This window comes from Doryrhamphus excisus, chromosome 19, assembly GCF_030265055.1.
Source record: "Doryrhamphus excisus isolate RoL2022-K1 chromosome 19, RoL_Dexc_1.0, whole genome shotgun sequence".
Lineage (NCBI taxonomy): Eukaryota > Metazoa > Chordata > Actinopteri > Syngnathiformes > Syngnathidae > Doryrhamphus > Doryrhamphus excisus.
In genome coordinates, this window is record NC_080484.1 from 974,197 (window position 1) to 998,080 (window position 23,884).

General features: G+C 43.4%; 1 protein-coding gene across 19 annotated transcripts in view; it reads left to right on the forward strand.

Annotated features, from left to right (window-relative positions):
* tnika (TRAF2 and NCK interacting kinase a) overlaps positions 1–23,884 on the forward strand; it is a 64,811-nt gene that overhangs the window by 31,659 nt on the left and 9,268 nt on the right. For 2 of the 19 annotated variants that reach the window (XM_058056541.1, XM_058056544.1), the window contains exons 5-31: positions 1,041–1,151; positions 3,798–3,888; positions 4,024–4,154; positions 4,241–4,295; positions 4,398–4,476; positions 4,567–4,742; positions 6,560–6,626; positions 6,714–6,912; positions 7,767–7,883; positions 8,419–8,505; positions 10,819–11,010; positions 13,274–13,777; positions 15,855–16,019; positions 16,315–16,581; positions 16,674–16,780; positions 18,321–18,436; positions 18,923–19,038; positions 19,284–19,307; positions 19,809–19,877; positions 20,291–20,397; positions 20,488–20,590; positions 20,672–20,821; positions 20,896–20,992; positions 21,074–21,244; positions 21,317–21,460; positions 23,535–23,669; positions 23,749–23,849. In XM_058056541.1, coding sequence (XP_057912524.1) covers positions 1,041–1,151; positions 3,798–3,888; positions 4,024–4,154; positions 4,241–4,295; positions 4,398–4,476; positions 4,567–4,742; positions 6,560–6,626; positions 6,714–6,912; positions 7,767–7,883; positions 8,419–8,505; positions 10,819–11,010; positions 13,274–13,777; positions 15,855–16,019; positions 16,315–16,581; positions 16,674–16,780; positions 18,321–18,436; positions 18,923–19,038; positions 19,284–19,307; positions 19,809–19,877; positions 20,291–20,397; positions 20,488–20,590; positions 20,672–20,821; positions 20,896–20,992; positions 21,074–21,244; positions 21,317–21,460; positions 23,535–23,669; positions 23,749–23,849 — 3,681 coding nt within the window. The remainder of the gene's footprint in view (positions 1–1,040; positions 1,152–3,797; positions 3,889–4,023; positions 4,155–4,240; positions 4,296–4,397; positions 4,477–4,566; positions 4,743–6,559; positions 6,627–6,713; positions 6,913–7,766; positions 7,884–8,418; positions 8,506–10,818; positions 11,011–13,273; positions 13,778–15,854; positions 16,020–16,314; positions 16,582–16,673; positions 16,781–18,320; positions 18,437–18,922; positions 19,039–19,283; positions 19,308–19,808; positions 19,878–20,290; positions 20,398–20,487; positions 20,591–20,671; positions 20,822–20,895; positions 20,993–21,073; positions 21,245–21,316; positions 21,461–23,534; positions 23,670–23,748; positions 23,850–23,884) is intronic. The other 17 variants (XM_058056545.1, XM_058056546.1, XM_058056549.1 and 14 more) reach the window with 12 other exon arrangements.

Below are 23,884 nucleotides of genomic sequence, written 5' to 3' on the forward strand. Positions count from 1 at the left end.
TATCTCCTTTCCTCCTTACCTCCTTTCCTCCTTACCTCCTTTACTTCTTACCTCCTTACCTCCTTACCTCCTTTTACTCCTTTTACTCCTTACCTCCTTTTACTCCTTTTACTCCTTTTACTCCTTACCTCCTTACCTCCTTACCTCCTTTACTCCTTTACTCCTTTACTCCTTACCTCCTTTTACTCCTTTTACTCCTTTCCTCCTTTCCTCCTTTGCTCCTTTCCTCCTTTCCTCCTTTCCTCCTTTCATCCTTCCCTCCTTTTACTCCTTCCCTCCTTTGCTCCTTTGCTCCTTTCCTCCTTTCCTCCTTTCCTTCTTTCCTTCTTTCCTCCTTTCCTCCTTTCCTCCTTTCCTCCTTCCTCCTTCCTCCTTTTACTCCATTCCTCCTTTCCTCCTTTCCTACTCCGTTACTCCTTTACTCCGTCCCTCCGTCCCTCCTTCCCTCCTTCGCTCTTTTGCTCTTTTGCTCTTTTGCTCTTTTGCTCTTTTGCTCTTTTGCTCTTTTGCTCTTTCGCGCCTTTCCTCCTTTTCTCCTTTCCTCCTTTCCTCCTTTCCTCCTTTCCTCCTTTCCTCCTTTCCTCAGTTGCTCCTTCCCTCCTTTGCTCCTTTCCTCCTTTGCTCCTTTGGAGCATCATCTTGGTGTGTGTGTGTGTGTGTTGCTTCCCTAAACGTCCCTTGTCGTTGCCCCATGTTGGCGTGTCTGTGTTGTCCAGAGGATGCCAGATTCTTCTTCCTGTGGTTTGGTCATCCGGAGTGATGACCGAGGATGAGACCTTGAAGCTGAGCCCAAAACAGACCAGCTCAACTTTGGGTGTCTATAAGTAAATATGGAATACATAGAAATATGGTATAAATAAATAACGGAATACACAATGAAGGTAGGAAGGAAGGAAGGAAGGAAGGAAGGCTAGTTCAATAGTAAATGGATACTATTTAATAACACAATTTTTGGATTCAAAATACTAAATATGAACACAAATACAGTCACTAATCAGCCGTGTGTGTGTGTGTGTGTGTGCGTGTGTGTGTGTGTGTAGCTCGTCATGGAGTTCTGCGGTGCGGGTTCAGTGACGGACCTGATCAAGAACACCAAGGGCAACTCCCTGAAGGAAGAGTGGACGGCCTACATCTGCCGGGAGATCCTCAGGGTAAGGATTCCATTCCTTGTGTTCCATCCTCGCCTTTGACAACCCACAGCCAATCGTGACACGTGCGTCCAGTGATGATGATGATGATGATGATGATGCCTCGCCGTTTCAGACGCGTGACGCTCATCTTATTGTCGTGTGCCGAGGGCGGCAGCATCGCTCAAAAGTTTTTATTTCTTACTGCTGGGCTGCATCGCTTCTCTCCTTCCTACCTGTATTGGTACACAGCGTCAGTGGTTCTCAACTGGTGGCTCAGGATCCAAAATGGGTCGTGCATCCATCCTGGGTGGACAAAAAGGACATAGAAATATGCACTTGAGGTCAAATTTTATCATCTTACACATTGCACATAGTACAATACAAGTGAAATATCTCATTTTATATTCTTTTTAATATTTGATTTGACTTTGTGTATTATTTGTGTACATGCAGTAGCATGCAGTATCATGTTCCTTTTCATTCATTCCATTTCCTTGTCAAAAGGAGACTAATAAAGTCTTCTAAAATTCACTTTGGACATGTCATTATGTCTCTTAATGTTCAAATAATTATTTAAAAAATTAAAATAAAAAATAAAAAAATAAAAAAATAAAATAAGTCCAAATATAAGGTGTAAAACATATATATAAATAAAATAATATTGACTCAAATAAAATAAATAAAAACAAAAATGACAAAATAAAATGCCTTTTAAAAAAGCATATAAAATAATAAAACAAATGAAAATATAAAACTACTTGTAAATCTGAAAAATAATACAAAATAAATATGACTACAATAGTACAAATGAAAAGTAACTCAAGTAAATGGCCATTGGCCAATGTGGGCCCCAGGCTGAGACCACTTGAGGACCCCTGCTAATACCGGACCCCCCCTAATAGACGCTGTACAAGCGGAATCTAGCATGTGTTGGTAGATGCCCCAACATGGAAACATCTGCCATTTACAGTAGAGTCCAAGACGAAGCCGTATCTGGAGGAGGATAAAAGAATAAAAGCTATCTGATTCCCGCTGACAAGACGCTAGGAGGCTTTAATAAAACCTTTATCAAGGAGTCGGACAGAAAGCTGTTCTAAAAGCTTTTGGAGTGGATTCAGTAAGAGTCCTTGGAAATGATAAGAAAGAATGAAGCTGAGCTCTCAGTGATTGCAGGAGACCAGAATACACCGTAGAGATATCAAACTCTTTCATATTGGAATATAGAAAGTACTTAAAATGGTTCTGACACAATGTTCATACACGCACAAGATCCATGCACGGCCCCCTTTGGGACGTTTTTTTACTTAAAGGGGAACTGCACTTTTTTTGGACATTTTGCCCTTCATTCCCAATCCCAATTTCCATGTGAAATGTGACACTTTTCCCTTTTCTGTGCTTAATAACAGGAGAAAACTAGTTCATATGAGCTAGCTAACAAAGCATGTCATTGGGATCTATTTGGACTATGAAGCCCTCTAAAAAAACGTTGCATTGTTCAATAAACATGGCGTGATCATGCACTAACATGATCAACTCTATGGAAGGGGTCTCAAACTCAATTTACCTGGGGGCCACTGGAGCTAGGGTCTGGGTGAGACTGGGCCACATCAGGTTTTACAAAAAAAAAAAAAAAATACAAACTTTTTCAGTGCTTTGGTTCCGATTTTCTACAGTAAAAGCTCTGATAAAACATTCCACTGTTCTCAAATATCTTACTTTTTATTTTTCTACACAAAATAAGATGAAAAATAAATAAACAAATCAAGAATAAAGAAAATCAATCAATCAGTAATAAATAAATCTAATAATAATAATAAAAAGTTAAGAAAGCACATATAGTTGGTGGGTAGACAAATGATTTTTTTCATATGAAAATGAACAAAGCATTATTAGAGCCCTGTAGACATGACAAAACACGACTATAGTCACATTTATACTCTTTTTATTTACAACATATTGCGCAACTGCAGGGTCTTGAGACACATGCTAACTCGCAAACTAGAGAGCTAGCCACCTAAACGGTAGCCTTCGAGTTATTTCCTTTCAACTTAAATATCCAAAAACTTACCACTTCCACACGCATAGGGAGGATAACTATTAACAGTTATTTAACCTTTAACATGAACATTAATCAAACGTAATATTTTTTTTCTGGGTACATGATACCATACAGCATCCATATCAAATAACATTAAACTTTCATATCAAGGCAGGGGTCTCAAAGTAGTGTCCTGCGGGCCACATTTGGTGTTAGCTGCTACAGTAATAATATCGCTGTTGGCTTTTTTTAAAGTTTTTTTTTTTAGGGTTCTACGGTGAAAATAGATTTTCGCATGATGTTCATTGTTAGCTAGCTCATAGCTCATTTTCATGTGCTACAATGCACAGAAAAGGGAAAGAAATATGTTTTCATGTTTCACTTAAGGATTGATAATGATGGGTAAAATTCCCAGGAAGTGCGGTTCCCCTTTAAAACGGCAGCAGCGACTTCTATGTCCTCACCTTCTTTCTTCTCTGGTTGGTGGCCAATGAGTTCCTGGCTTGATGAATGATATTGGAGATGATAATTACCACTTGAAAATGATTTTTCTGAGCTTGTGGTGTTTTTTTGAAAGAGCTCTTTCCATCCATGTTCATGATCTCCACTTGGTCCTCCACCGCGTGCAGGGCCTGACTCATCTCCATCAGCACAAGGTCATCCACCGAGACATCAAGGGCCAGAACGTCCTGCTGACGGAGAACGCCGAGGTCAAACTCGGTGAGTCCTGTCACATACGTAAAACGGCGCCGGGATGGGAGCGGCGTGAGGTGTGGCGTTTCCAGAGTTGCAGTGTGGCCGTTTTTGATGTCCCTAGCATCTTTGCTAACAGTTTTGACCTGTGCCTCCCTGTAGTGGACTTTGGGGTGTCGGCTCAGCTGGACCGGACCGTGGGAAGGAGGAACACGTTCATCGGGACGCCATATTGGATGGCGCCGGAGGTGATCGCTTGTGACGAGAACCCCGATGCCACGTATGACTTCAAGGTGCGTTGATGATGGTTCCATGCCTTCTGGGGTCACCTAGTCCTCCTCCTCCTCCTCCTCCAGACTAATGCGTGGTCTTGTTGCAGAGCGACTTATGGTCCCTGGGCATCACGGCCATAGAGATGGCGGAAGGAGCGCCGCGTAAGAAGCCTTTGATGTTCTACGTAGAAGTTCACCGCCAACTGGGGTTCCTATTGGAACGGCTAAATGTGTGTCATTGTTTCCATATGTGGCGCCCCACAGCGTTGTGTGACATGCACCCCATGAGGGCCCTCTTCCTCATCCCTCGGAACCCCGCCCCAAGGCTCAAGTCAAAGAAATGGTGAGGACAAAGGCCTTAGTATTATTATATATATATATATATATCTATATATATACAAAATAATAAATGAAACATGGTGTATTGGTTCAGGTCCAAGAAGTTCCAGTTGTTCATAGAAAGCTGCCTGGTGAAGAGCCACAGCCAGAGACCCAGCACAGAGCAGCTCCTCAAGCATCCCTTCATCAGGGACCTGCCCAACGAGAGGCAGGTTCGCATCCAGCTCAAGGACCACATCGACCGCACCAAGAAGAAGCGAGGAGAACGAGGTGAGGAAAACCTCCGTCCTCAGCTAACCACACTAAATATGGCCCATCTTGGAGATCACCAAACTTGGTCATCTATGGCCGTATGGCCATAGATGACCAAGTTTGCCATATGGCCCAAATTGGAGATGATAGCAGTGAGATGACCGTCTTACGTGTCTTACATGTCTTTCGTGTCTTATGTGTCTTACACTTCTTACGTGTCTTACGTGTCTTATGTGTCTTATGTGTCTTATGTGTCTTACACTTCTTACGTGTCTTATGTGTCTTATGCTGTCTTATACTGTCTTACGTGTCTTACGTGTCTTACGTGTCTTATGTGTCTTATGTGTCTTACGTGTCTTACGTGTCTTACGTGTCTTTCGTGTCTTACACTTCTTATATGTCTTATGCTGTCTTATACTGTCTTACGTGTCTTACGTGTCTTACGTGTCTTACGTGTCTTACGTGTCTTACGTGTCTTATGCGTCTTATGCGTCTTTCGTGTCTTATGCTGTCTTACGTGTCTTATGCTGTCTTACGTGTCTTATGTGTCTTATGTCTTATGTGTCTTACTTGTCTTATGTGTCTTATGTCTTATGCGTCTTATGTCTTATGCGTCTTATGTCTTATGCGTCTTACGTGTCTTATGCTGTCTTACGTGTCTTATGCTGTCTTACGTGTCTTACGTGTCTTATGTGTCTTATGCTGTCTTACGTGTCTTACGTGTCTTATGTCTTATGTGTCTTATGTCTTATGTGTCTTACTTGTCTTACGTGTCTTACGTGTCTTATGCTGTCTTATGCTGTCTTACTTGTCCTATGTGTCTTATGCATCTTATGCGTCTTATGTGTCTTATGTGTCTTACGTGTCTTATGCTGTCTTACGTGTCTTACGTGTCTTATGCTGTCTTACGTGTCGTATGCTGTCTTGCGTGTCTTATGCTGTCTTGCGTGTCTTATGCTGTCTTGCGTGTCTTATGCTGTCTTGCGTGTCTTACGTGTCTTATGTGTCTTATGCTGTCTTATGCGTCTTATGTGTCTTATGCTGTCTTACATGTCTTGCATGTCTTATGCTGTCTTATGTGTCTTACGTGTCTCATGCTGTCTTACGTGTCTTATGCTGTCTTACGTGTTTCACGTGTCTCACGCTGTCTTACATAAGACACATAAGACAGCCATGGGATTTGGGGTATGTATATGTGTGTGTATATATATATATATATATATATATATATATATATATATATATATATATATATACGTATATATATATATATATATATATACGTATATATATACGTATATATATATATATATATACGTATATATATATATTTGACTAATAAAAGGCCCAATATTGGACTTTGTTTTTGTACTTTTTGTGGAATCAAACCATGAACATGGTCTTGTCTGACGAGTGGACTAAAGGAAAAAAGAATCCAATGATGAAAACATGAAGTTGATCCAGTTTTTAGGAGACGGGATGCAGCAGTTTAGCCGCCAGGAAGATTTTCCACACAGCAAACATCCGGTGACATTCCACTGGCACTCCAAACACGGGCGGCGATGCCGAGTCTCGTTATTACGGAGCAGATGAATCGCTCCATGACACAAACACTGCGGGCCAGACGCTGATGTATGGAAGCGTCTCATCCCGAGTCGGAAGCTTTGCTTTTTTTCCCAGATGTTCCTTTGTCACATTTGTCTATGATGGCTCCCGGCGCCGTTTCCAACTCAAATGTGTCCTCGCTTTTCTACTCAAAAGGGGGGGGGGGATTTGGGAATGTCAGAAGCGTGATCACTTTAGTGATCCGTGGTGACTCATTGTGTTTGTGTCAGATGAGACGGAGTACGAATACAGCGGCAGCGAGGAGGAGGATGAAGACCGGGACATGGGTGAGCCGAGGTCAGTGTCCCACAAACGCCAAACACGCTTCCCAAAGCTTCCCTCACCATTCCACGTTCATTCGCGTCTCCTCTTGGCCTCCTCCAGCTCCATCATCAACATCCCCGGCGAGTCCACCTTGAGGCGGGACTTTCTGCGCCTGCAGCTGGCCAATAAGGAGCGATCGGAGGCGCAGCGGCGCCAGCAGCTGGAGCAGCAGCAGAACGAGGAGCACAAGCGCCTCCTGCTGGCAGAGAGGCAGAAGCGCATCGAGGAGCAGAAGGAGCAGCGGCGGCGGTTGGAGGAGGTACGCGTGTGGAGGTTGAGGCTGTCATTGGTCGCTTTTACGCTGCGTAGTTTCCACTCCGGAACACTAGGGGGCGACGTATGAATTCCTTTGGATTCACTCACTGCTGCTTCTTTGGGAATAATGTGGAATTACAGTCACTGGGATTTATGGGAATTCTAGCAAGTAAGCCACATTCTTTTGCTCTACCAGACTGTGAAATCATGCTAATGCTAACTTTACTATTTAGTAGCATTTGGAGTAGATACGAGTGGTTAGCACGCAGGCCACACAGCTAGGAGACCTGAGTTCGATTCCACCCTCGGCCATCTCTGTGTGGAGTTTGCATGTTCTCCCCGTGCATGCGTGGCTTTTCTCCGGTTTCTTCCCGCATTCCAAAAACATGCCAGGTTAATTGACCCCCCCTCTCCCCCAGGACAGCTGGGATAGGCTCCATCATGCGCCGTGACCCTGGTGAAAATAAGCGGTAGAAAGTGAATGAATGGAGTAAATCCAAGGAATTGCAATGCCAGCACTGGAGAGACGGAGCAGCCCACCAGCCAAGGTCTAGTGAGGTCCAAAGCATCTCTAATGTGGTCCAGGGCAGGCAGACCCTGAGGAACCTGGTCTTTGGTGGCCAAATCTAGTTCTTAGGATATGGAAGAAGCCCGTACTGTACTTGTACTGTACTCGGTCCTGGATGGAAATCCTAAGCACATAATCCGTAGTTTCCCACTGGGGTTTTCCTTCCAATGCTTGCCTCAGGATTCCGATCAGCCCAGCAGTTTTCCCGTAGAGTATTTTTATTTGTTTTGTTTTGTTTGGAAGTCACGGCGTCTAACGTCCGTCTCGCTGTCTTGATGTCGTCCCGGCAGCAGCAGCAGCGGGAACGCGAACTGAGGAAGCAGCACGAGAGGGAGCAGAGGAGGCGCTACGAGGAAATGGAGCAGCTCCGCCGAGAGGAGGAGAGGAGGCACGCGGAAAGGGAGCAGGTTGGCATACGGATTGTTTTCTTATGTTTTTGTACAATTTCATTTGTTGAATATTTCATCTTAAAGGAGCAGGAAGAAATATTTGCTATGTTTGTCTTACGTGCAAACATCAATTTGAGCAGAATTTGCATCATTTGCATGTCGGAGGGAGCAGAAAAGTTTAAAAAACATGAAAATATGTATAATAATAATAATATCATATAAATATAAAATGATTTTTTTGACTGTAGTAGTAGTAGTAGTTTTACAATGAAATATTTGTGGTGCAGCTACACCGACATGAAGGTCCATAAGTATAATTTCCATGGTAAGATATTAAAATATGAATATTGCATACTGCTGCTTGTCATCTTCTTGCTGGTCTTCCAGATATCTTCCATATCTTCCAACCTTTTTTCCTGCTTTGTAAAACATTCTAATAGCTTCTCCTCCTCCATCTTAGACCATGGTCTGGTGTCTTCTGCCGTGTCTCTGCTGACCTTTCTCAATGTTCTCCTGTTTCTTCCCTCCTTCTTGTGCCTCCCGTGCTGCTCAGGAGTATATCCGTAGACAGCTGGAGGAGGAGCAGAGGCAGTTAGAGATTCTCCAGCAGCAGCTACTACAGGAGCAGGCCTTACTGCTGGTAACCTTTGTTGGTGCTCCTTGTCCTCACCGCATTCAGGAAGTGTTTGTGGAATGGGAACCACCTTTGTGTTGGTGCTCCTTGTCCTCACCGCATTCAGGAATAGGAACCCACACCTGGGTGGGATATCCGTGGGATGTCAGTGTTTGCATGTAGTACGTTTTCCAGGATGTCTTTTCTAATCATCTCCGGGGATCATTTATTTATTTATAGGACCGGATGGGGGTCTCCGACCTTGACAGGACTAAAAGAAGCCAGTGGGAATCTTCCATTCTCATGTCAAGGGGGGCCACAAACGTCCAAGTTGTCTAATGAGATCCAATACGGGGAAGTCATTCTGAGTGGACTATTTCATTGGCCCCACCACCTAACCGGAACTACTTTCTTCATCACACACATGTGACCACAACTTGGGGGCGTGTCATCCTTGATGAAGGACATGCAACTTCCTGTCAATTTATTATCACTTTAAATATGTACTGCGTATATTTCTCTACTAATTCAAACGTATTCAAAAACAAGTACAATGTGAGGGATTATATATCACCGTATATCACATACGACAAGCTATAGAAATACTGCATGTACCATATACCATACACCATATACCATATACCATATACCAAACCACATACCACATATACCATATACCATACACCATACACTATACACCATATACCATATACCATACCACATATACCATATACCACATATCATATACCATATACCACATATCATATACCATACACTATACACCATATACCAAACCACATACCACATATACCATATACCACATATCATATACCATACACTATATACCATATACCAAACCACATATACCATATACCATACACTATATACCATATACCAAACCACATATACCATATACCACATATACCATATACCATACACTATACACCATATACCATATACCATACCACATATACCATATACCACATATCATATACCATACACTATACACCATATACCATATACCACATATACCATATACCATACACTTTACACCATATACCATATACCATACCATATACCACATATCATATACCATACACTATACACCATATACCATATACCACATATACCATATACCATACACTATACACCATATACCATATACCATACCATATATACCATATACCACATATCATATACCATACACTATACACCATATACCATATACCACATATACCATATACCATACACTTTACACCATATACCATATACCATACCATATATACCATATACCACATATCATATACCATACACTATACACCATATACCATATACCACATATACCATATACCATACACTATACACCATATACCATATACCATACACTTTACACCATATACCATATACCATACCACATATACCATATACCACATATCATATACCATACACTATACACCATATACCATATACCACATGCTACCAAAAACATGCTAGTATCATTGCCCCTCCCCAATTGTCCATAGGTATGAATGTGAGTGTGAATGGTTGTTTGCCTCTATGTGCCCTGGGATTGTCTGGCCACCAGTCCAGTTATCTGGGGTAGGCTCCAGCATAGCCCCGTGACCCCAATGAGGATAAGCGGCATAGAAAATATGGATGGATACCTTCAACTATTCCCAACTGAACCGATTCCACCTGATGGATTGTTGGCATGGTTCTAGGCTGCAGTTTAAGACTTGTAGTGAAGCCTGTTTAAAAAAAAAAAAAACATAGTGAAACGTCGCAAACTCAAAAGCGAGCGTTTGTCCAAGTTGGGAAATGCAGGTGAAAGATTGCCCTCCCATCAGGCGCCCTCAGGCCAGGCATCAGTGGGATTAGATCATTAGCATCATAAGCTAGCTTTCATTTAACGATGCTATTATTGGAGTGGAGTGGAACTGCTTAATGGTGAGAGCGGTTTGGAATTGGATCTCATTAGATTCTTGCATCTGCGTCTAATGATGCTGTGGGAAAACACATCACATGACATCATTGTCTGGGATTTGCACCCCTGCTTCCCCTCCTCGTTTAAATGTATGGATCCCACTCACCAGTGATTATGCTGGTGTTTATCGGTTGGGGTTTTTCATAGCTTATGGCGGCTTTGAGCAGGTCTGACTGGAACTGGATATGCAAGTACGCTAAAGAAGGAGTCGTTCAAAGAAAATAGAGAGTTGGGAATTGCACTACAGCAACTCCATTTCCTGCATTTCCTTCATTTCCTGCATCCTCTCCATCCTCTCCTCCGCCTGCTTTCCTTCCCACCTTTGGCTCACTTTCCTCTGCCTCCTCCCCCACCAGGAGTACAAGCGTAAGCAGGTGGAGGAGCAGCGCCAGGCGGAGCGACTGCAGAGGCAGCTCCAGCAGGAGAGGGCCTACCTGGTGTCCCTGCAGCAGCAGCAGCAGCAGGAGGGCAGGCAGGCGGAGAAGAAGCAGCTGTATCATTACAAGGACGTCATCAATCCCAACGACAAGCCGGCCTGGGCCAAAGACGTGAGTGACAAAGCAGGGACTAAAGTAGCAAAAGTCAGTAGTGCTGATGTTGACCTGCCAATGTGTACTCATTCTTTGTACTTTACATGCAGTTTGTGTACCCACATCACAACATTACCTTCTCATAAATCCACACTTATAATATATAGTATATGAATCCCACCTGCAGGCAACAATCTATAACTATATCCATACAATCCCTCACGGCCTTTCGCTCCTCCTGACAATTCCTGTGGGATTCCTGTGGGATTCCTGTAGGATTCCTGTGGGATTCCTGTAGGATTCCTGAAGGATTCCTGTAGGATTCCTGTAGGATTCCTGAAGGATTCCTGTAGGATTCCTGTAGGATTCCTGTAGGATTCCTGTAGGATTCCTGTAGGATTCCTGTGGGATTCCTGTAGGATTCCTGTGGGATTCCTGTAGGATTCCTGTGGGATTCCTGTGGGATTCCTGTGGGATTCCTGTGGGATTCCTGTGGGATTCCTGTGGGATTCCTGTAGGATTCCTGTGGGATTCCTGTAGGATTCCTGTGGGATTCCTGTAGGATTCCTGTGGGATTCCTGTAGGATTCCTGTAGGATTCCTGTGGGATTCCTGTGGGATTCCTGTGGGATTCCTGTGGGATTCCTGTGGGATTCCTGTAGGATTCCTGTAGGATTCCTGTAGGATTCCTGTAGGATTCCTGTGGGATTCCTGTGGGATTCTTGTGGGATTCCTGTGGGATTCCTGTGGGATTCCTGTGGGATTCCTGTGGGATTCCTGTGGGATTCCTGTGGGATTCCTGTGGGATTCCTGTGGGATTCCTGTGGGATTCCTGTGGGATTCCTGTGGGATTCCTGTGGGATTCCTGTGGGATTCCTGTGGGATTCCTGTAGGATTCCTGTGGGATTCCTGTGGGATTCCTGTGGGATTCCTGTGGGATTCCTGTGGGATTCCTGCGGGATTCCTGTGGGATTCCTGTAGGATCCAGCTCCCAACCTGGGAAGCCTGAGCCAAATGTATTATTATTGAGAATTACTGATAACAATTTGAGCCTAAATAATAAAAAAAAACATACTTAAAGGGGAGACGCACTTTTTGGGGAATTTTGCCCATCATTCCCAATCCTTATGTGGAACATGAACACATATTTCTTTCACTTTTCTGTGCATTATAGCACCAAAAAATGAGTTAATATGAGCTAGCTAACAATACACATCCTTGGGACATTTCATCTACAAACGTTAAAACATTACCAGGACGTCATTCCGAGGCGCATTGATTTCACAGACCGATTGAATCGGAATTACGCTACTTCTGTCAACAAGGTAAGATTCCCTCACGTAGATTTACTGTCCTTGACCCACAGGACTAACCTTTTCATTCCAAAGCACGCTCCTTAGCTTGGAATGTGCGGCTTGTGTTTGCCGGTACATGAACAAGGATCCCATCCTTTAACATGTTCAAGGATAGGCTCTGATAGGCAGCTCCGACCTGGCATTCCGGCAGCCAGTGTTCATCCACATTTTCTACTTTCTGGACAGTGGAATTCAATTAGTAGTACTCAAATTTATAATATGACATACATACCAAAATAAAGTCAAAATATTAAGAGAAACAAGTTGCTATCTAATGAGAAAAAGTCATAATATTATGAGAAAATTTTCACAGCATAAAGTTTAAATATTGAAGAAAACAATACATAAAATTGTAATTTATGGAAAATTAGGTTGCCCAAGAAGTTTTAATTTAATAGTTATGAGTATAAAGTCAAAATATTATAAGAAGAAATTACAAGAAAAAATAGCTGGGGGAAAATTTTTTAAATTTAATTTTATGAGAAAAAACTCATAATACTACATAATTCTTTTCTTTTCTGTGCATTATAACAGCAGAAAATGAGTTAATATGAGCTAGCTAACAATACACATCCTTGGGACATTTCATCTACGAACGTTAAAACTTTACCGGGACGTCATTCCGAGGTGCATTGATTTCACAGACCGGTTGAATCGGAATTACGCTACTTCTGTCAACAAGGTAAGGAGGAACTTAAGGAAGTTCTAGTAGAGCTTCTAGTTCTAGTAGTTCTAGTAGAGCTTCAAAATGCAAAAAGAAGAAACAGGAGTGAGACCATTTTTTTAAATCAGGAGCGTATCTTCATAAAACTTTATTTTATTTTTACGAAGCTTTATTTGACAGCGGTTTTCCAGGTATGGGAAAAGAATTGTGTTGAACTTCCAGCGTTTGTGTTTTGTGCTCATCCCCTCGACTGTGACTCCTAGGTGGCGAAGCAACAGCATTGCCAGGGCGTTGCCCCGCCCCGCCCTAACCTGCGCCATCACCAGTCATTCAACCAGCCGTCGCCATCGTCCCCGGCCACCCACGGCCAACCCCGAGCTCAGGTCCCTAAACGAACTCCGTCTGTGGGCGCCCAGATCCTGTGCGACCACCTCCCCCAAATGCGACTCGCGCTAGACCCCGGGCGCCCCCTGGACCCGGGGCTGAAGCAGGAAATAAGCCAGCAGGTCAGAGAGTTGAGGGCCCGGAGACGTAGTCAGAGGAAGTGCAGCCCCCCCAAGGATAATAAGGTGGCTCGGAAGGAGCCTCCCAAAGAATGTTCCCGTCATATTCCGAACCCCGCGGCCGACCCCCACCCCCGGGAGAAAGCGGAGCACCACAAAGAGATGTCCCGAGGCAGGCCCCTCTCTGCGCCCGCTCACGCCGACGTCCTTTTGTCCTCAGACCCCCAGGTTGTGTTTAAGGCCCCCGCACGGGTCCAGAAACTGGTTAGTGTTCGCCGGCCCCGCCCTTACGATAGGTGTAGATGTACAACTTCACAGAGAGGGGCTTCACGCTTTCTCCTCGCATCCTTACGCTCTACTGGTACCATGGCCCGTATCATCTCACAGGTCGCGTCCTTGAACTTCCATCTTGTGATGCACGGAAGGAATCGCAATCCCTCACGTAGATTTACTGTCCTTGACCCACAGGACTAACCTTTTCATTCCAAAGCACGCTCCCTAGCTCGGAATGTGCGGCTTGTGTTTGCCGGTACATGAACAAGGATCCCATCCTTGAACATGTTCAAGGATAGGCTCTGATAGGCAGCTCCTTTCTGGACAGAAGATGCTTTATTGTCATTGCAATGGAATTCAATTAGTACTCAAATATATAATATGGGGCGGCACGGCGGTCCAGTGGTTAGCGCACAGACCTCACAGCTAGGAGACCAGGGTTCAATTCCACTCTCGGCCATCTCTGTGTGGAGTTTGCATGTTCTCCCCGTGCATGCGTGGGTTTTCTCCGGGTACTCCGGTGGTTTTCCTCCCACATTCCAAAAACATGCTAGGTTAATTAGCCACTCCAAATTGTCCATAGGTATGAATGTGAGTGTGAATGGTTGTTTGTCTATATGTGCCCTGGGATTGGCTGGCCACCAGTCCAGGGTGTACCCCGCCTCTCGCCCCAAGACAGCTGGGATAGGCTCCAGCACCCCCCGCGACCCTCGTGAGGAAAAGCGGTAGAAAATGAATGAATGAATGAATATATAATATGACATAAATACCAAAATAAAGTCAAAATATTAAGAGAAACAAGTTGCAATCTAATGAGAAAAAGTCATAATATTATGAGAAAAAAAATCATTTTCACAGCATAAAGTTAAAATATTGAAGGAAAAATATGAGAAACAAACCAAACAATACATAAAGTTGTAATTTATGGAAAATTAGGTTGCCCAAGAAGTTTTAATGTTATCAGTATAAAGTCAAAATATTATAAGAAAAAATTACAAGAAAAAATAGCTGGGGGAAATTTTTTTTTAATTAATTTTATGAGAATAAACTCATAATACTTGAGGAAAAATAATGTTATTGTAGTAGCATAGAGTTCAACTATTGTTATTTTTTCAAAAATGTACTCATGATAAAACAAAATAAAGTTTACATTTTGGGAAAATTAAATTGGATGGAAATGTTGGAATATTATGGGAATAAAGTCATAATAAAATTTAGGGAGATTATTCACCAAGAAAACGATATATTTGGAAAATAAAACAACAGCAAAAATGGTGGAACGGTTGAAGTTAGGTCCAAATTGTGAGATGGAAGTTCAAGAACGTACCAGGCCTGGTAAAGATAGAACTCTTAACTTGTGTGTAAATACTGACTTTATTAGCATCGTTATTAGCATCGTTATTAGCATCGTTATTAGCATCACCAAGAGCGGCAAGTTAGCTAGTTTGAACTCCTGACTTCCCCATCCTGCTTTCCCACAACAAGACGTTTTGAAAAGGATCTCATCATCTCCTGGCTGGAGAACCTTAGATGGTGATGGCCGCTGGTGGGATCCTTTGAAGAACTTCCTCTTTTGTCGTCGCTCTTCTTTCTTAGCTCCGGTTTTCAAGTTCTTTGTCTTCCAAAACCTTTTGGGTGGATGCAGAGCTCCCCCAAAGGTTTTTCTTCCCGTACTAACACAACCTTTTCTTCTAGGTGATGCTAACCACTTCCTGCCTCCACAGGAACCTACTCAGATCTTTTGGTTCCCTTGTAGTCCTCTTCATTCCTCTTCATGCTGTCTCCTGCTTCTGGAGACGTTGGAATGGTTTTGTAGTGTGACTCCGAATCAAGCGCCCATGAATTATACACTCAATTGATCATCTTAAATAATCCCAGTAGATGATGAGATCAGGAGGATTTGCAGAAATCATCCAAAAAATGGGGAATGTTTGTTTTTGCTTTCAAAAAAAATAACAACATCTTCCAACCTGCAGAGATCTTTAACCGTTTGCTAACGGTTGCAAGTTCATCACGTCTAAATGTTTGACGAGTCCATGTTTTGAAATAAAAACGTTTTATTGCAAAGGTGGAGGAGAGATCTAAGATGAACAGGCAGAGTTCTCCGGCGCTTCAACCCAAAGCGTCCAATCGCATCGCCGACCCCTCCCTCCCTCCCCGCTCAGAGTCCTTCAGCGGCGGCGGCATGCAGCCTGCCCGAACCCCACCCGTCCACCGTCCCGCTGAACCCCAGGTGTGTGGGGTTTGATTCCCTGGTGCCTTATTGTTCTTATTATTGACTCGTCTTTTCTTCTCAGTTCTACTTTCATCTTTTTGCCTTCGAGGAGGATTGCAATGATTGTTTTTGTACTGTTTGACATTTTGGGGAAAATCTAGTCCGCATTGGACCCAAGGTACCGTTTGAGAACCTGGTCATGTGAGGTTGAACCGATCCGAGGGGGTACCGTGCAGTGACGTGCCGTCATTCCCGCAATGGCGGCCATTGGTCCATCCTCGCTGGCCTCATCTGTTCCTTCTGTCCGCCGCAGATGGCCCACCTGATCCCCGTCAAGACCCACGCCGGTTCTATGTCCGGGTCACAGTCTCTGCAGGACCAGACGGGCTCCGCTCTGAGCGAGGGCGTCGGCTCTCCCAGGCTGGATATCCCACGGCAAAACTCCGACCCGACATCCGACACTCAAACACCGCCGCTTCGTATCGCCGGGAGGGAAGAGCGGGACCGGGATCGGGATCGGGACAGACCGGCCTGGCTGAGGGAGGAAGACCTCCCGTCCAAGGTCCGAGAATCCCAATCGGTAAGGATGGCGTTCCTCATGAAAGGTTTTCAGATCAAGGAAGTAGATATTCCCACCATGGAAGTAACTGTCTTGTGTACTTGTGTCCCCAGAACCCCCCCAGGACCACCTCCATCTCCCCAGCCTTGGTCAGGAAGACCTCCCCCAATGGAGGAGTTGGTCTGGGCCCCCGCACCGGCTCTCTTCTCATCCTGGCAAGGTGAAGGTTCATCACTAGCTTCTCCTTGGACTGCGGAGGTCCATGTTCATGTATGAGTTTTATTCCTATGTCTGCGTTGTACACGGGTACTTCCTGGTACTACCTACGTAGTAAAATACAAGAATTACATTAAGAACGTCTTTATACTTAATGATGATCACGACAATTTTTCATCAGCTCTTCTTTCTGACCACTTTACAAAATTTTACTTTCACTTTCACTTTCCTTTCCTGTACGACGCAGCAATAAGATGAGTTTGCCTCATGCTAGGGAGATATGGTTGCTATGGTTACTATAAACTATAGCTATGGTTCATGCCAATAACTGCTGATAATATTGTGGGATATCCCTCATATTAATAAATGACGGTAGCATTAATACTTTTTAAATACTTTTTAAATACTTTTTAAATACTTTCTAAATACTTTTTAAATACTTTTTAAATACTTTGTAAATACTTTGTAAATACTTTTTAAATACTTTTTAAATACTTTTTAAATACTTTGTAAATACTTTTTAAATACTTTGTAAATACTTTTGAAATACTTTGTAAATACTTTGTAAATACTTTTGAAATACTTTTGAAATACTTTGTAAATACTTTGTAAATACTTTGTAAATACTTTGTAAATACTTTGTAAATACTTTTTAAATACTTTTTAAATACTTTTTAAATACTTTTAGAATACGTTTTATATACTTTTAAATACTTTTAAATACTTTTAAAATACTTTTTAAATACTTTTAAAATACTTTTTAAATACTTTTTAAATACTTTGTAAATACTTTGTAAATACTTTTTAAATAGTTTGTAAATACTTTGTAAATACTTTGTAAGTACTTTGTAAATACTTTGTAAATACTTTTTAAATACTTTTTAAATACTTTTGAAATACTTTTTAAATACTTTGTAAATACTTTTTAAATACTTTTTAAATACTTTGTAAATACTTTGTAAATACTTTTTAAATACTTTTTAAATACTTTTTAAATACTTTTAAAATACGTTTTAAATACTTTTAAATACTTTGTAAATACTTTTTAAATACTTTTAAAATACTTTTAAAATACTTTTTAAATACTTTTTAAATACTTTGTAAATACTTTGTAAATACTTTTTAAATAGTTTGTAAATACTTTGTAAATACTTTGTAAATACTTTGTAAGTACTTTGTAAATACTTTGTAAATACTTTGTAAATACTTTGTAAATACTTTTTAAATACTTTTTAAATACTTTTTAAATACTTTTTAAATACTTTGTAAATACTTTGTAAATACTTTTTAAATAGTTTGTAAATACTTTGTAAATACTTTGTAAGTACTTTGTAAATACTTTGTAAATACTTTGTAAATACTTTGTAAATACTTTGTAAATACTTTGTAAATACTTTGTAAATACTTTTTAAATACTTTGTAAATACTTTGTAAATACTTTGTAAATACTTTGTAAATACTTTGTAAATACTTTGTAAATACCTGTTTGTTCCCAACACGTCAATGAGAATTCAAAGCCGCTTTTCTGATTTTCCCATTTTTAGTAACCCAGACCTGCGACGTTCCGAGCTCTCCCTGGACGCCATGCTACAAAGGACCTCCTCCAACTCCTCCTCCTCCTCCTCCCCCTCGTCCCAAGGAGGCTCGGTCGAGAGGAGAGGTACACGCTCTCACGGGGAACCCCTCATTGGTCATGAAGACCTGGTTTCAAGCGGGATTCAAATGTCCTGCTACTGTTGGAGACTAGAGTTTGTGTGGTAGCTTGATGGACATATCCAGGTCATCTGGACATGTTTATGCATGCAAATATACATTATAGTTTATCTATTTCCTCATTAAATACAGTAGGAATGGGCGTATTTCAGACATGATGCTAATGTGATTAATCATGATTAATTAATTTAAAAAACAGTGATAAATATTTCATCATCTGACAGCCCTATAAAGGAATAAATATGTATTTTAATGTAATTTTTTAATGTCATTTTTGATCATGTTAGACATACTGTATACTGTAGAGCCCATGTCTGATATTGTATTTATTTATGCTTCCATGAATATTTATGTATGCTTCCATGAATATTTATTTATGCTTCCATGAATATTTAGCTATGAAGTTGAAATGTGCTTCTCCTGGCGTTCCCAGGCCGCAGCAGACAAGAAGGATCCTCCATGGGAGCCAATCAGGAGGCCAATCAGGAGGCCAATCAGGAGGCCAAAAAGGAGGAGAGCCGTGACTCGACCAGACCGAGCCGACCGGCGGTGAGTGACGTGCACGTGTGGGTGCGCACGTACACACACACACAAATAGGGTCCACTTTCTACTCGGATGGCTGCCATCTGCTGTAGGACATCCGATACTTGACACCTTGGAAGATTCATCTGGATGTGTCCTTCTCCTCCTCCTTCTCCTTCTCCTTCTCCTTCTCCTTCTCTTCCTTCTCCTTCTCCTTCTCCTTCTCCTTCTCCTTCTCCTTCTCCTTCTCCTTCTCTGCCTCCTCCTTCAGAGCTATAAGAAAGCCATAGATGAGGTTAGTGATCCCAACCTTCCGGTACCTCAGTCTTTTCCTTGATGTCACCCTGGATCACTTTTCCTGTTTTGGACTATCAGGATGCCGTGGCCGGACATGGCAGTGCATGTGTGCTGCTACACACACACACACACACACACACACACACATAGCAACATTTGTTTGTGCATGAGCGTGAACTGCCGGTCACGTGAGCATACCTGAGCATCAACCTCTCATCTTTCCCTTGTTGTCATGGTTACCAGACAGGAGGTGGTGGTGGTAAGACGGACCTCCTGCCCTCCAGGCCATGTGCATGGGCTGGTCTGAGCCATCAGGACCCCCCCCCCCCCCCCCCCCCGGCACCTTCTCCCTGACTATTTTGCAGACTACAAGTTGTGCTTGATAAATACTGTCTTAAAAATAAATAGCCTGCTTTGCACCCTCCATCCTTACACGTGGCCTACATCCTAAATCCTACATCCTACATCCTCCATCCTACATCTCCGCTTGTGTCTGCAGGACCTCAGCGCTCTGGCCAAAGAACTCCGAGAGCTGCGGGTTGAGGAGGGGAGCCGTCCTCCGGTCAAGGTGAGGTGGACGGTTGTCATGTTTGGAGGCGTTTGAAGTCGCTAATGCTAACCGCTAGCACGTATGTGAGATGTTCAATGCTACTAAATTAGCATCAGCAGCTTGTTAAAACAAGCCTGAGAAATCTTGTAGCTGAAAGATTTTTTTAGTTTCCTGTTGTATTATCCTCATCGTGAGGCAACCAATGAGATCTATGACTTTCTGACATCTGTTAGTTATGTCTAGTTATGATGACAGACACACAATGTGTCACCAGATTATGTTCTATGAGGGTTTACCTTCACGATGATGACCAAAGTTACGAGCGTTCTTGATTTATTTTGGTTGTTCCGCTCGGACGGATCACGAGTTAACCGTTTGAGTGACATTCATCACGCAAGCGTAAAAGTAATTGAACCACTTTGTGTCTAAAGGTGACTGACTACTCGTCATCCAGCGAGGAGTCGGAGAGCAGCGACGAGGACGGCGAGACGGTGGGACACGACGGCACGGTCGCCGTTAGCGACATCCCCCGCGTCATGTGCGTTGGCGCTCCCCGTCTTTCCCGATGGACGACCCGTCGGCGTTGATTTGTGCCGCCGTGATGAATGAATGCTTTCTCTCCACGCAGGCCGGCCGTGCAAAGCGGCAGCGAGTCGTACCGAGGCCTGACAGACGACCCCCCGGGGGAGGCCTACGGCAGCACCACGGACAGCACCCTGGTGATGCGAGAGGTGACGGACGAGCCCCACGTCGTCAATCACCGACTCCGCGTTGACAGGTCGCATCTTCCTGTTTCTTTCTCGACGTGTCAGGCCAATGAGAAGAGGAGGAGAGGCAGCCACGCCGAGAGCAACGGGTTTGGCCATCACGGTAACCATGGCAACCTCCCTGACCTGGTGCAACAGAGCAACTCCCCCACGGCCGCGCCCTCGGCCCTGCAGGAGCTGGGCCAAATGCCCGAGGTGATCATTTTTAATAACGGACAGCAAAAATGCTGAAATAAATCCAAAATATGATCCGCTCTGTTTTCTCCTAGTTTGGTCTGGGCGGCTCCAAATCGTCCTTCACCCCATTTGTGGACCCCCGTGTCTATCAAACGTCCCCGAGCGATGAAAATGAGAACCCGGCAGCTGGTGAGCATCGCAGGAAGCCGTGCGTCACTCGCCACCACAAGGCGCCATAAACGTCTTTCTATTTGTTGTTTGCCGTGGCAGCCATGTTTGCCAACGAGCTCCTGAGGCAGGAACAGGCCCGACTCAACGAAGCCAGGAAAATCTCCGTCGTCAACGTCAACCCCACCAACATCAGGCCCCACAGTGACACGCCGGAGATCCGCAAATACAAGAAGCGATTCAACTCCGAAATTCTTTGCGCCGCACTCTGGGGTACGCGGCTGAATATTATTATTTATTCTTTATTGTTTATTGTTTATTGTTTATGACCGTGTGTGTGTCCAGGCGTCAACCTGCTGGTGGGGACGGAGAACGGTCTCATGCTCCTGGACCGGAGTGGGCAAGGCAAAGTTTACAACCTGATCACCAGGAGGCGTTTCCTGCAGATGGACGTGCTGGAGGGGCTCAACGTGCTCGTCACCATATCTGGTATGGATGTATGGACGTATGGACGTATGGACGTATGGACGTATGTATGGACGTATGGACGTATGGATGTATGGACGTATGGATGTATGGACGTATGGATGTATGGACGTATGGATGTATGGACGTATGGATGTATGGACGTATGGATGTATGGACGTATGGATGTATGGATGTATGGCTGTATGGACGTATGGACGTATGTATGGACGTATGGCTGTATGGACGTATGTATGGATGTATGGACGTATGGATGTATGGACGTATGGATGTATGGACGTATGGATGTATGGACGTATGGATGTATGGACGTATGTATGGATGTATGTATGGACGTATGGATGTATGGCTGTATGGACGTATGTATGGACGTATGGATGTATGGACGTATGGACGGACGTATGGACGTATGGATGTATGTATGGACGTATGTATGGACGTATGGCTGTATGGACGTATGTATGGATGTATGGACGTATGGATGTATGGACGTATGGATGTATGGACGTATGGACGTATGGATGTATGGACGTATGGATGTATGGACGTATGTATGGATGTATGTATGGACGTATGGATGTATGGCTGTATGGACGTATGTATGGACGTATGGCTGTATGGACGTATGGATGGACGTATGGATGTATGTATGGACGTATGTATGGACGTATGGCTGTATGTATGGACGTATGGACGTATGGACGTATGTATGGATGTATGGACGTATGGATGTATGTATGGATGTATGGACGTATGGATGTATGTATGGATGTATGGACGTATGGACGTATGGCCGTATGGATGTATGGATGTATGGACGTATGGACGTATGGACGTATGGACGTATGGACGTATGGCTGTATGGACGTATGGCTGTATGTATGGACGTATGGCTGTATGGACGTATGGATGTATGGATGGACGTATGGCTGTATGGACGTATGTATGGACGTATGGATGTATGGACGTATGGACGTATGGATGTATGTATGGACGTATGGCTGTATGGACGTATGGATGGATGTATGGACGTATGGCTGTATGGACGTATGGCTGTATGGCTGTATGGATGTATGGACGTATGGCTGTATGGACGTATGGCTGTATGGATGTATGGATGTATGGACGTATGGATGTATGGACGTATGGACGTATGGACGTATGGATGTATGGATGTGTGTATGCTGTGGGAGACACAAGATGGCAGCAAAACACCTGAAAAGTCAAACAAATACCTTTTGGATGGGAACCTGCTGCTCGTTGAGAAGAGCGATGCGTGCTAAAAAGTTGGTGGATTTGTCCCTATTTGCTTTTTTCGAGAATCGAGAGGGGTCTCAAGGGGTCTCAAGGGGCCTCAAGGGGTCTCAAGGGGTCTCAAGGGGTCTCAAGGGGTCTCAAGGGGTCTCAAGACTTGTGAGATACAAGGTTGCTAAGTCGGCAACAGGGTTCTGAATAAATAGCGACAAGTTACTGACCTGGCAACTCTTGCTACGTCTTCTTATTCATCTTCTTATTCATCTAAACACATGTTCAACTTTTTCCGTAGAAAATATTCATAATTAATCATAACTATTTTTATTTGTATGTATTTATTATTGCTAATAATATGAGTACAATTATAATAAACAGTAAATAAGAAAATAATCCATGAAATAAGAATAAGTGGAACTACATTAATACAAACCAAATGTTGGAAATCCACACTCCAATGAGCTGGTAAAAACAATACAGTTTTATGATTATCATTATAATTCATATAGTCATATCATATTTCAAAGTGTGAGCTTCATTTTTGTAGTCCTGAGTCACGTCTCGTCAGAGAACATGGCATACGTCCTGTACGCCATCTTGGAGCCTAAACTCCTCGTTACTGACCTGGCAACTCTTGCTACGTCTTCTTATTCTCTGGCAGACCAGGTGTTTTAAGAAGCAGGGTTAGGATGCCATCTACTATGCAGATACATTCCCAGACAGTCCCATCATAATGTGTTTATTCATAAGCCAACGTCCTCGGGTAGCATCAAACCTCCAGTATTTGTGGCGATCCCAAACGGGATGCTTGTCTGCTGTCTTCCAGGGAAGAAGAACAAGCTCCGTGTCTACTACCTGTCCTGGCTGAGGAACAGAATACTACACAACGACCCCGAAGTGGAGAAGAAGCAAGGTTGGATCACCGTCGGGGAGCTGGAAGGCTGTGTGCATTATAAAGTTGGTAAGTCAACAAAAACACGGTCCCGGATCACGTTGGGAACGCTGCTGCTCAGTGTGCCGTGTGTGTGTCATGCTTCCAGTCAAGTATGAGAGGATCAAATTCCTGGTGATTGCTCTGAAGAACTCGGTGGAAATCTACGCCTGGGCTCCAAAGCCCTACCACAAATTCATGGCCTTTAAGGTAAGCGCTACGCTACACAATGTTTACCTTAGCTT